Raw genomic sequence first — 14,065 nt, 5'->3', positions numbered from 1 at the left:
TGGGTGTGGTTGACATATTTTGATGGGAGTGTGTTTTTTGGTCTCCTGAATCCTTGCCGACTCCAACGATACCAGACTTGCCAGGTTTCGGCATATGGTTTGCGCAGAGTTGTAATTTAGTGCTTAAAAAACATTTGCTGATATCTTCGAAACCGCTAGTCCGATCGAGACGAAACCAGCCTCAGAAGTTCGGAAACATAGGTCGATAGCTATACGCTAATGCCCAAATCTCAAAATATTGATAGTAAGGGGTAGTAAAATCCAATCAAAGTCAGGTGTCAGTCCTTTTTTACGTGTTTTTTCATATAAATGTCTATAACTCCAAAACAAAATGAGATATTTTCACCAAACTTGACACACATATGTATGGGCTCACTATGAGGACACATAAAAAAATTGGTGGGATTGTGCCTCTTGGTGGCGCTATAATAAAACAAAACATGAAATTCCCATTGACTTCAATGCAGTATTATGGTTTAAAATGCTAATGCTATAATTTAAGAATGCATTAGCGTATCGTTACAAAACTCGGTATGTGTCTTCCGCTCCATGTCCTGAAGATACTCAAAAAGTTTCGGGGTAGCGCCACCTTGTGGTCAAAAGTTGTAATAAAATGTACAGAAATGCGAATAACTTTTGATTAAATTAACCCATTGTAATGAAACTGGTCATAATACAGTCAATGGCTCATGCCGAGAACATGGATACCAATTGTGCCATATTTTGCAAACCTATCTGTCCTCCGTCTTGTTATTTGTTAAAAACCTACTTTTTCAAACTCATCCTAGACCGTTTGTCCGATTTTCACCAAAATTGATCCGTATCGTCTTCAGACCATGCTGACAAATAGTTATGGATTTCGGATTGATAGACAAAACAGTTTTCATATACCACTGCAACAGAGTTGAGCCATGATGCAAAAATGACTCTTGAGGCTGTATCTCTGCAATGCTTTGACATATTGACACCAAACTTTGCATGTGTCATTGTCATCTCAATCTGACTAAACCACATCAGTTTCGTAACAGTGACACCTATTGGTCGAAAGTGATAAACCATTAAACCATTATTATTGACTGTATTTAAAATTTGACTGCTATTTTGCCTAAAATCAACTTAATAGGTCCTTAATGGCTCATTGTTGCAGTTGGCTTGAGACTTCCAGCCATGCTGGCATGTCTTGTCTTCTTCTTTGCGCTTGGCCCCGATAATGGCTGCTTGCAGCTATATTTATTATTCTGCTTCTTCCGCCATAGGAGTCTCTGGCAGCCCATAGAACCGTATGGTAAAAAGTTGTGAAATTTGGCACACTCATAGAGGCCAGTCTGAGCTGTCACTATAGCAAATTTGGTGCCTCTAACTCAATCCCTCTAGCGCCACCACCTGTCCAAAGTTTCACTCATATTTATGCTTATAACTTTTGACCCCTAAGGGCTAGAAACAAAATTCTTTTTTCATCGGATTCCTTGGCTCAAGCCGATTCGATTTCACCCTATGATGTCATTTTCCGGTATGCAAATTTTCCCGCCATTTTGAATTTTCTGAAAAACCTACTTTTTCGAACTCCTCCTAGGCCGTTGCTCCGATTTTCACGAAAATTGAAACAGATCATCTTCAGAGCATGTTGACAAAAAGTTATGGAATTCAAGTTGATTCGTCCAATCGTTTTCAATAAACGCACAAACAAATTTTACGTGGAGGTTGCAAAAACACACTAAAGGCTATATCTCCGCAACGCTTTATCGTATTCAAACCAACCTTGGTACATGTCATCACAAGCATGACTTGAAGCAACATGCAGCGTTTCGGCGCAGCGCCACCTACCTGTCCGGAGATACGAAAAATGCCTATTTTGGCTTATAACTTCTGAACCGTTTATCCAAAAATCATAAAATTGGTCTCATTAGATTCAGGGCGTCATGCCGAGTCGACTGATATCCAATTTTACCATGTCGGCCATTTTGGATGTCGGCCATTTTGAATTATGTGCAAAAATGCTGTATTTTATGAACGCATGAACAGATTGTTATGAAACTTGGTATGGGTCATCACCACGATGCCCTGAAGTAGCCTGAGAAGTTTCGAAACAGCGCCACCTAGTGGAGAATTTTTTTTTTCAAACGCTTATAACTTTGGGTGTGGTTGACATATTTTGATGGGAGTGTGTTTTTTGGTCTCCTGAATCCTTGCCGACTCCAACGATACCAGACTTGCCAGGTTTCGGCATATGGTTTGCGCAGAGTTGTAATTTAGTGCTTAAAAAACATTTGCCGATATCTTCGAAACCGCTAGTCCGATCGAGACGAAACCAGCCTCAGAAGTTCGGAAACATAGGTCGATAGCTATACGCTAATGCCCAAATCTCAAAATATTGATAGTAAGGGGTAGTAAAATCCAATCAAAGTCAGGTGTCAGTCATTTTTTACGTGTTTTTTCATATAAATGTCTATAACTCCAAAACAAAATGAAATATTTTCACCAAACTTGACACACATATGTATGGGCTCACTACGAGGACACATAAAAAAATTGGTGGGATTGTGCCTCTTGGTGGCGCTATAATAAAACAAAACATGAAATTCCCATTGACTTCAATGCAGTATTACGGTTTAAAATGCTAATGCTATAATTTAAGAATGCACTAGTGTATCATTACAAAACTCGGTATGTGTCTTCCGCTCTATGTCCCGAACATATTCAAAAAGTTTCGGGGCAGCGCCACCTTGTGGTCAAAAGTTGTAATAAAATGTACAAAAATGCTAATAACTTTTGATTAAATTAGCCTATTGTAATGAGACTGGTCATAATACATTCATTGGCTCATGCCGAGAAGATAGATACCAATTTTGCCATATTTTGCAAACATATCTGTGCTCCATCTTGTTATTTGTTAAAAATCTACTTTTTCAAACTCATCCTAGACCGTTTGTCCGATTTTCACCAAAATTGATCCGTATCGTCTTCAGACCATGCTGACAAATAGTTATGGATTTCGGATTGATAGACAAAACAGTTTTCATATACCACTGCAACAGAGTTGAGCCATGATGCAAAAATTACTCTTGAGGCTGTATCTCTGCAATGCTTTGACATATTGACACCAAACTTTGCATGTGTCATTGTCATCTCAATCTGACTAAACCACATCAGTTTCGTAACAGTGACACCTATTGGTCGAAAGTGATAAACCATTAAACCATTATTATTGACTGTATTTAAAATTTGACTGCTATTTTGCCTAAAATCAACTTAATAGGTCCTTAATGGCTCATTGTTGCAGTTGGCTTGAGACTTCCAGCCATGCTGGCATGTCTTGTCTTCTTCTTTGCGCTTGGCCCCGATAATGGCTGCTTGCAGCTATATTTATTATTATTATCATTATTATCATTATTATTATTATAATGTTGATATTTGTTCCTCAGGTGTTGGAGACGCTGTCCTGTTACACCGAGAACATGGAGGCGAAAGAACTGAAGAGAATTCTGACGCAGCCGCACTTCATGGTGAGTCGAAGCGATCTGTTTGAGTCACAGGATGTTTAATTCATTTCTTTGATTTAATGTTTATTTATCCCGGTAAACTGTTTGAGAACCGCTTCTCATTTACAAACATGACCTGGCCAAGAGGCTACAAAAATAAATCATAATTTACAACTGTACATAATCATACACATGACACAGAGAACAAGCTATTCAATTAAAAGAAGAAGAAGAAGATGAAGAAGAAGAAAAGTGCTTAAAGGGATAGTTCACCCAAAAATGAAACTTCTGTCATCCTTTACTCTGCCTCCTGTTGTTCCACACCTGTGTGAGTTTCTTTCTGCTGCTGAACACATAAGATGATGTTTGGATGAATGTTGGTAATTTAACAGTTGCTGGTCCCCATTGACTTCCATAGTAGGAAAGAAATACTGTTAAATTACCAACATTCATCCAAACATCATCTTTTGTGTTTCCAAGAATTGATGTGACCAAGATTTTCATTTTTGGTGAAAAAAATGATAATTTTTGATCATACGCTCATCGGATCATACGGTCATCAGATCATACGGTCATCGGATCATACGGTCATCAGATCATACGGTCATCAGATCATACGGTCATCAGATCATACGGTCATCAGATCGTACGGCCATCGGATCATACGGTCATCGGATCATACGGTCATCGGATCATACGGTCATCGGATCATACGGTCATCAGATCATACGGTCATCGGATCATACGGTCATCAGATCATACGGCCATCGGATCATACGGTCATCGGATCATACGGTCATCAGATCGTACGGCCATCGGATCATACGGTCATCGGATCATACGGTCATCAGATCATACGGTCATCGGATCATACGGTCATCAGATCGTACGGCCATCGGATCATACGGTCATCGGATCGTACGGCCATCGGATCATACGGTCATCGGATCATACGGTCATCGGATCGTACGGCCATCGGATCATACGGTCATCAGATCGTACGGCCATCGGATCGTACGGTCATCGGATCATACGGCCATCGGATCATACGGCCATCAGATCATACGGCCATCGGATCATACGGTCATCAGATCATGCGGTCATCAGATCGTACGGCCATCGGATCATACGGTCATCGGATCATACGGTCATCAGATCATACGGTCATCAGATCATACGGTCATCAGATCATACGGTCATCAGATCATACGGTCATCAGATCGTACGGCCATCGGATCATACGGTCATCGGATCGTACGGCCATCGGATCATACGGTCATCGGATCATACGGTCATCGGATCATACGGTCATCGGATCATACGGTCATCAGATCGTACGGCCATCGGATCATACGGTCATCGGATCATACGGTCATCAGATCATACGGTCATCGGATCATACGGTCATCAGATCATACGGTCATCAGATCATACGGTCATCAGATCATACGGTCATCAGATCATACGGTCATCGGATCATACGGTCATCAGATCATACGGTCATCAGATCATACGGTCATCTGATCATACGGCCATCAGATCATACGGTCATCAGATCATACGGTCATCAGATCATACGGTCATCAGATCATACGGTCATCAGATCATACGGTCATCAGATCGTACGGCCATCGGATCATACGGTCATCGGATCATACGGTCATCGGATCATACGGTCATCGGATCATGCGGTCATCAGATCATACGGTCATCGGATCATACGGCCATCGGATCATACGGCCATCAGATCATACGGTCATCAGATCATACGGTCATCAGATCATACGGTCATCAGATCGTACGGCCATCGGATCATACGGTCATCAGATCATACGGTCATCAGATCATGCGGTCATCGGATCATACGGTCATCGGATCATACGGTCATCGGATCATACGGTCATCAGATCATACGGTCATCAGATCATACGGTCATCAGATCATACGGTCATCAGATCATACGGTCATCGGATCATACGGTCATCAGATCATACGGTCATCAGATCATACGGTCATCTGATCATACGGCCATCAGATCATACGGTCATCAGATCATACGGTCATCAGATCATACGGTCATCAGATCATACGGTCATCAGATCATACGGTCATCAGATCATACGGTCATCAGATCGTACGGCCATCGGATCATACGGTCATCAGATCATACGGTCATCGGATCATACGGTCATCGGATCATGCGGTCATCAGATCATACGGTCATCGGATCATACGGCCATCGGATCATACGGCCATCAGATCATACGGTCATCAGATCATACGGTCATCAGATCATACGGTCATCAGATCGTACGGCCATCGGATCATACGGTCATCAGATCATACGGTCATCAGATCATGCGGTCATCGGATCATACGGTCATCGGATCATACGGTCATCGGATCATACGGCCATCGGATCATACGGCCATCGGATCATACGGCCATCGGATCATACGGCCATCGGATCATACGGCCATCGGATCATACGGCCATCGGATCATACGGCCATCGGATCATACGGTCATCGGATCATACGGCCATCGGATCATACGGCCATCGGATCATACGGCCATCGGATCATACGGCCATCGGATCATACGGCCATCGGATCATACGGCCATCGGATCATACGCTCATCGGATCATACGCTCATCGGATCATACGGCCATCGGATCATACGGCCATCGGATCATACGGTCATCGGATCATACGGTCATCGGATCATACGGTCATCGGATCATACGGTCATCGGATCATACGGTCATCGGATCATGCGGTCATCGGATCATACGGTCATCGGATCATACGGCCATCGGATCATACGGCCATCGGATCATACGGCCATCGGATCATACGGTCATCGGATCATACGGTCATCGGATCATACGGTCATCGGATCATACGGTCATCGGATCATACGGTCATCGGATCATGCGGTCATCGGATCATGCGGTCATCGGATCATGCGGTCATCGGATCATGCGGTCATCGGATCATGCGGTCATCGGATCATACGGTCATCGGATCATACGGTCATCGGATCATACGGCCATCGGATCATACGGCCATCGGATCATACGGCCATCGGATCATACGGCCATCGGATCATACGGCCATCGGATCATACGGCCATCGGATCATGCGGCCATCGGATCATGCGGTCATCGGATCATGCGGTCATCGGATCATACGGTCATCGGATCATACGGCCATCGGATCATACGGCCATCGGATCATACGGCCATCGGATCATACGGCCATCGGATCATACGGCCATCGGATCATACGGCCATCGGATCATACGGTCATCGGATCATACGGTCATCAGATCATACGGTCATCAGATCATACGGTCATCAGATCATGCGGTCATCAGATCATACGGTCATCAGATCATACGGTCATCTGATCATACGGTCATCAGATCATGCGGTCATCAGATCATGCGGTCATCAGATCATACGGTCATCTGATCATGCGGTCATCTGATCATGCGGTCATCAGATCATGCGGTCATCAGATCATGCGGTCATCAGATCATGCGGTCATCAGATCATGCGGTCATCTGATCATACGGTCATCAGATCATACGGTCATCAGATCATACGGTCATCTGATCATACGGTCATCTGATCATACGGTCATCAGATCATACGGTCATCAGATCATACGGTCATCAGATCATACGGTCATCAGATCATACGGTCATCAGATCATGCGGTCATCTGATCATACGGTCATCGGATCATACGGCCATCGGATCATACGGCCATCGGATCATGCGGCCATCGGATCATGCGGCCATCGGATCATACGGTCATCGGATCATACGGTCATCGGATCATACGGTCATCGGATCATACGGTCATCGGATCGTACGGTCATCGGATCGTACGGTCATCGGATCATACGGTCATCGGATCATACGGCCATCAGATCGTACGGTCATCGGATCGTACGGCCATCAGATCATACGGTCACCCAATCCTACGGTCACCCAATCCTACGGTCATCGGATCATACGGTCATCAGATCATACGGTCATCAGATCATACGGTCATCAGATAATACGGTCATCGGATCGTACGGCCATCAGATCATACGGTCATCGGATCATACGGGTCATCGGATCATACGGTCATCGGATATTACGGCCATCAGATCATATGGTCATCGGATCGTACGGTCATCGGATCGTACGGCCATCGGATCATACGGTCACCCAATCCTACGGTCACCCAATCCTACGGTCATCGGATCATACGGTCATCAGATCATACGGTCATCAGATCATACGGTCATCGGATCGTACGGCCATCAGATCATACGGTCATCGGATCATACGGGTCATCGGATATTACGGCCATCAGATCATATGGTCATCGGATCGTACGGTCATCGGATCGTACGGCCATCGGATCATACGGTCACACAATCCTACGGTCATCGGATCATACGGTCATCAGATCATACGGTCATCGGATCATACGGTCATCGGATCATACGGCCATCAGATCATACGGTCATCAGATCATACGGTCATCGGATCATACGGTCATCCGATCATACGGTCATCCGATCATACGGTCATCCGATCATACGGTCATCCGATCATACGGTCATCATATCATACGGTCATCAGATCATGCGGTCATCGGATCATACGGTCATCGGATCATACGGTCATCGGATCATACGGTCATCGGATCATACGGTCATCGGATCATACGGTCATCGGATCATACGGTCATCCGATCATACGGTCATCAGATCATACGGTCATCAGATCATACGGTCATCAGATCATGCGGTCATCAGATCATGCGGTCATCAGATCATGCGGTCATCAGATCATACGGTCATCAGATCATAAGGTCATCAGATCATACGGTCATCAGATCATGCGGTCATCAGATCATGCGGTCATCAGATCATGCGGTCATCAGATCATGCGGTCATCAGATCATACGGTCATCAGATCATGCGGTCATCAGATCATGCGGTCATCAGATCATGCGGTCATCGGATCATACGGTCATCGGATCATACGGTCATCGGATCATGCGGTCATCGGATCATACGGTCATCGGATCATACGGTCATCGGATCATACGGTCATCCGATCATACGGTCATCAGATCATACGGCCATCGGATCATACGGTCATCGGATCATACGGCCATCGGATCATACGGTCATCGGATCATACGGCCATCGGATCATACGGTCATCGGATCATACGGTCATCGGATCATACGGTCATCCGATCATACGGTCATCAGATCATACGGTCATCAGATCATACGGTCATCAGATCATACGGTCATCGGATCATACGGTCATCGGATCGTACGGTCATCGGATCGTACGGTCATCAGATCATACGGTCATCGGATCATACGGTCATCGGATCATACGGTCATCAGATCATACGGTCATCCGATCATACGGTCATCCGATCATACGGTCATCGGATCATACGGTCATCGGATCATACGGTCATCGGATCATACGGTCATCAGATCATACGGTCACCCAATCCTACGGTCACCCAATCCTACGGTCATCGGATCATACGGTCATCAGATCATACGGTCATCGGATCGTACGGCCATCAGATCATACGGTCATCGGATCATACGGGTCATCGGATATTACGGCCATCAGATCATATGGTCATCGGATCGTACGGTCATCGGATCGTACGGCCATCGGATCATACGGTCACACAATCCTACGGTCATCGGATCATACGGTCATCAGATCATACGGTCATCGGATCATACGGTCATCGGATCATACGGCCATCAGATCATACGGTCATCAGATCATACGGTCATCGGATCATACGGTCATCCGATCATACGGTCATCCGATCATACGGTCATCTGATCATACGGTCATCAGATCATACGGTCATCCGATCATACGGTCATCAGATCATACGGTCATCAGATCATACGGTCATCGGATCATACGGTCATCGGATCGTACGGTCATCGGATCGTACGGCCATCGGATCATACGGCCATCGGATCATACGGTCATCGGATCATACGGTCATCGGATCGTACGGTCATCGGATCGTACGGTCATCGGATCGTACGGTCATCCGATCATACGGTCATCCGATCATACGGTCATCAGATCATGCGGTCATCGGATCATACGGTCATCGGATCATACGGTCATCGGATCATACGGTCATCGGATCATACGGTCATCGGATCATACGGTCATCGGATCATACGGTCATCGGATCATACGGCCATCGGATCATGCGGTCATCGGATCATACGGTCATCGGATCATACGGTCATCGGATCATACGGTCATCCGATCATACGGTCATCCGATCATACGGTCATCCGATCATACGGTCATCAGATCATACGGTCATCAGATCGTGCGGTCATCGGATCGTACGGTCATCGGATCGTACGGTCATCGGATCGTACGGTCATCGGATCGTACGGTCATCGGATCGTACGGTCATCGGATCGTACGGTCATCGGATCGTACGGTCATCGGATCGTACGGTCATCGGATCGTACGGTCATCGGATCGTACGGTCATCGGATCGTACGGTCATCGGATCGTGCGGTCATCGGATCGTGCGGTCATCGGATCGTACGGTCATCGGATCGTACGGTCATCGGATCGTACGGTCATCGGATCGTACGGTCATCGGATCGTACGGTCATCGGATCGTACGGTCATCCGATCGTACGGTCATCCGATCGTACGGTCATCCGATCATACGGTCATCCGATCATACGGTCATCAGATCATACGGTCATCCGATCATACGGTCATCCGATCATACGGTCATCAGATCATACGGCCATCATACTGGTGTTGAAATGTTACATTGTCATCAAAATAATGCAAAAACTCTTAATGGCCCTTTGATGTTGTAATATTTCTCCTGGTTTTGCTGTGAAATATCGGCGGCTCGTTGACTCTCAGCCTCTCGTGCTGAACTCTAAAGCTCCCGGGAAAAGAGCAGCTGCTCCGACAGCCGGAGCTTTAATGCAGCCTGATTGGATGAGTCGTTTCCACGGTGACAGGATGAGGGGGGGGTGATGATGTCATAGAGCGGATTGAAGAAAGTACTGGAGAGACAAGAGTCAGAGAGAAGGAAGATCCGATCGGAATGAGCTCGACACGCACACACACATACACACACACACACTCAGAGAGAAGGAAGATCCGATCGGATGGAGCTCTACACACACGGAGCAAACACGGACACAGAACGCCTGCTCTGGGAGACTCGGGTGAGGCATTATGGGATAGCAGCGCTCCCAGAATTATCCTGCTTTAAAGATCGGATCGGATCGGATCGCAGGAAATTAATACATCCATATTCATAAGCCATAGGAATGATCAATATATTTTTTTTTACTTGTATTACAATTTCTGTGGTTTTCCCTCATAGTTCAGACCAGAGAATGTGTTTATAATATTAGATATTTAATATAACATTAATTTAACATTATAAAGTTCATCAGGTTTGGCAATAGTTATCTGTCCAGGTTAATAATGTTAATTATTGATTTGTGTTGTTGTTGTTGATGCTTTAAAGTTAAATATGTGTTTGTGTGTGCAGAAATAGGACTGAGGTAAACTAGCAGCACAATTATAAACAATTTTTTTTGGATGTGTTAGTTTGTTAGTTTAGGGGTTAGTTGTTTTCTTTTGAACTCTATTGTGTGTGTTAGTTTCGGCGGATCTGCAGCGTCAGTGTGAAGAGATACTGACGTGTGGTCACACACACACACACACACACACACACACACACACACACACACACACACACACACACACTGAAGGCTCTGCTGTGGTTCCTGTCGCAGGCGCTGCTGCAGACGCATGATGTCGTGGCTCATGAGGTTTACAGCGATGAAGCCCTGCGAGTGACGCCGCCGCCCACATCGCCGTACCTGAACGGAGACTCACCTGAGAGCATCAACGGAGAGCTGGACCTGGAGAACGTGACGCGAGTGAGACTGGTGCAATTCCAGAAGAACACGGACGAGCCCATGGTGCGCACACACACACACACACACACACACACACACTCTGTTACTGATACACACTCTGAGACAGACACACACTCTGCTACACACACTCTGCTACACACACTCTGCTACTGACACACTCTCACTGACACACTCTGTTACTGACACACACTCTGAGACAGACACACACTGCTACTGACACACACTCACTGACACACTCTGTTACTGACACACACTCTGAGACAGACACACACTCTGCTACTGACACACACTCTGTACTGACACACACTCTGAGACAGACACACACTCTGCTACTGACACACACTCTGTACTGACACACTGCTACTGACACACTCACTGACACGCACTCTGTTACTGACACGCACTGTTACTGACACACTCTGCTACTGACACACACTCACTGACACGCACTCTGTTACTGACACACTGCTACTGACACACACTGTTACTGATACACACTGTTATTGACACACACTACTACTGACACACTCTGTTACTGATACACAGTGTTATTGACACACCCTGCTACTGACACACACTCTGTTACTGACACACACTCTGAGAGAGACACACACTCTGCTGCACACACTCTGCTACTGACACACTGCTTCTGACACACACTCTGTACTGACACACTCTGCTACTGACACACACTCACTGACACGCACTCTGTTACTGACACACTCCGTTACTGACACACACTGCTACTGACACACTCTGCTACTGATACACACTGTTATTGACACACCCTGCTACTGACACACTCTGCTACTGACACACACTGCTACTGACACACTCTGTTACTGACACATTCTGATACGTATACACACTGTTATTGACACACTCTGCTACTGACACACACTGCTACTGACACACACTCACTGACACACACTCTGTTACTGACACACACTCTGAGAGAGACACACACTCTGCTGCACACACTCTGCTACTGACACACTGCTTTTGACACACACTCTGTACTGACACACTGCTACTGACACACACTCACTGACATGCACTCTGTTACTGACACACACTGTTACTGACACACTCTGTTACTGACACACACTGCTACTGACACACTCTGCTACTGATACACACTGTTATTGACACACCCTGCTACTGACACACACTGCTACTGACACACACTGCTACTGACACACTCTATTACTGACACATTCTGTTACGTATACACACTGTTACTGATACACACGCTGCTACTGACACACACTCTGTACTGACACGCTGCTACTGACACACTCTGTTACTGACACATTCTGTTACGTATACACACTGTTATTGACACACTCTGCTACTGACACACATTCACTGACACACACTCTGCTACTGACACATGCTGCTACTGACACACTCTGTTACTGATACACACTGTTATTGACACACCCTGCTACTGACACACTCTGCTACTGACACACACTCACTGACACACACTGTGCTACTGACACACTCTGTTACTGACACATTCTGTTACGTATACACACTGTTATTGACACACTCTGCTACTGACACACACTCACTGACACACACACTGCTACTGACACACTCTGCTACTGACACACACTCACTGACACACACTGTGCTACTGACACACTCTGTTACTGACACATTCTGTTACGTATACACACTGTTATTGACACACTCTGCTACTGACACACACTCACTGACACACACGCTGCTACTGACACACTCTGTTACTGATACACACTGTTATTGACACACTCTGCTACTGACACACACTCACTGACACACACTCTGCTACTGAAACAAACTGCTACTGACACTGTTACTGACACACTGCTACTGACACACACTGTTACTGATACACACTGTTATTGACACACCCTGCTACTGACACACTCTGCTACTTACACACACTCACTGACACACACTGCTACTGACACACTCTGTTACTGACACACACTGCTACTGACACACTCTGCTACTTACACACACTCACTGACACACACTGCTACTGACACACTCTGTTACTGACACACACTGCTACTGACACACACTGTTACTGACACTCTTTTACTGACACACTGCTACTGACACACACTGCTACTGACACACACTGCTAATGACACACACTGTTACTGACACTCTGTTACTGACACACACTGCTACTGACACACACTGTTACTGACACACACTGCTACTGACACACACTGTTATTGACACACTCTGCTACTGACACACACTGCTACTGACACACTCACTGACACACACTCTGCTACTGACACACACTCTGCTACTGACACACACTCTGTACTGACACACTCTGCTACTGACACACTCTGTTACTGACACACACTGCTACTGACACACACTGTTATTGACACACTCTGCTACTGACACACACTGCTACTGACACACTCACTGACACACACTCTGCTACTGACACACACTCTGCTACTGACACACACTCTGTACTGACACACTCTGCTACTGACACACTCTGCTACTGTCACACACTGTTACTGACACACACTGTTACGTATACACAGTTATTGACAC

At 45.9% G+C, this 14,065-nt stretch overlaps 1 protein-coding gene across 11 annotated transcripts in view; it reads left to right on the top strand.

Moving 5' to 3' along the window:
- Positions 1 to 14,065, top strand: part of caskb (calcium/calmodulin-dependent serine protein kinase b) — a 113,873-nt gene that overhangs the window by 67,797 nt on the left and 32,011 nt on the right. For all 11 annotated transcript variants that reach the window (XM_067458653.1, XM_067458658.1, XM_067458656.1 and 8 more), the window contains 2 exons: positions 3,423 to 3,503; positions 11,342 to 11,530. In XM_067458653.1, coding sequence (XP_067314754.1) covers positions 3,423 to 3,503; positions 11,342 to 11,530 — 270 coding nt within the window. The remainder of the gene's footprint in view (positions 1 to 3,422; positions 3,504 to 11,341; positions 11,531 to 14,065) is intronic.

The sequence above is a fragment of the Pseudorasbora parva genome, chromosome 12 (genome assembly GCF_024679245.1).
Source record: "Pseudorasbora parva isolate DD20220531a chromosome 12, ASM2467924v1, whole genome shotgun sequence".
Taxonomy (NCBI): Eukaryota; Metazoa; Chordata; class Actinopteri; order Cypriniformes; family Gobionidae; genus Pseudorasbora; species Pseudorasbora parva.
Note: the sequence above shows the minus strand (reverse complement) of the source record. Positions and strands in the feature narration are given on the sequence as shown.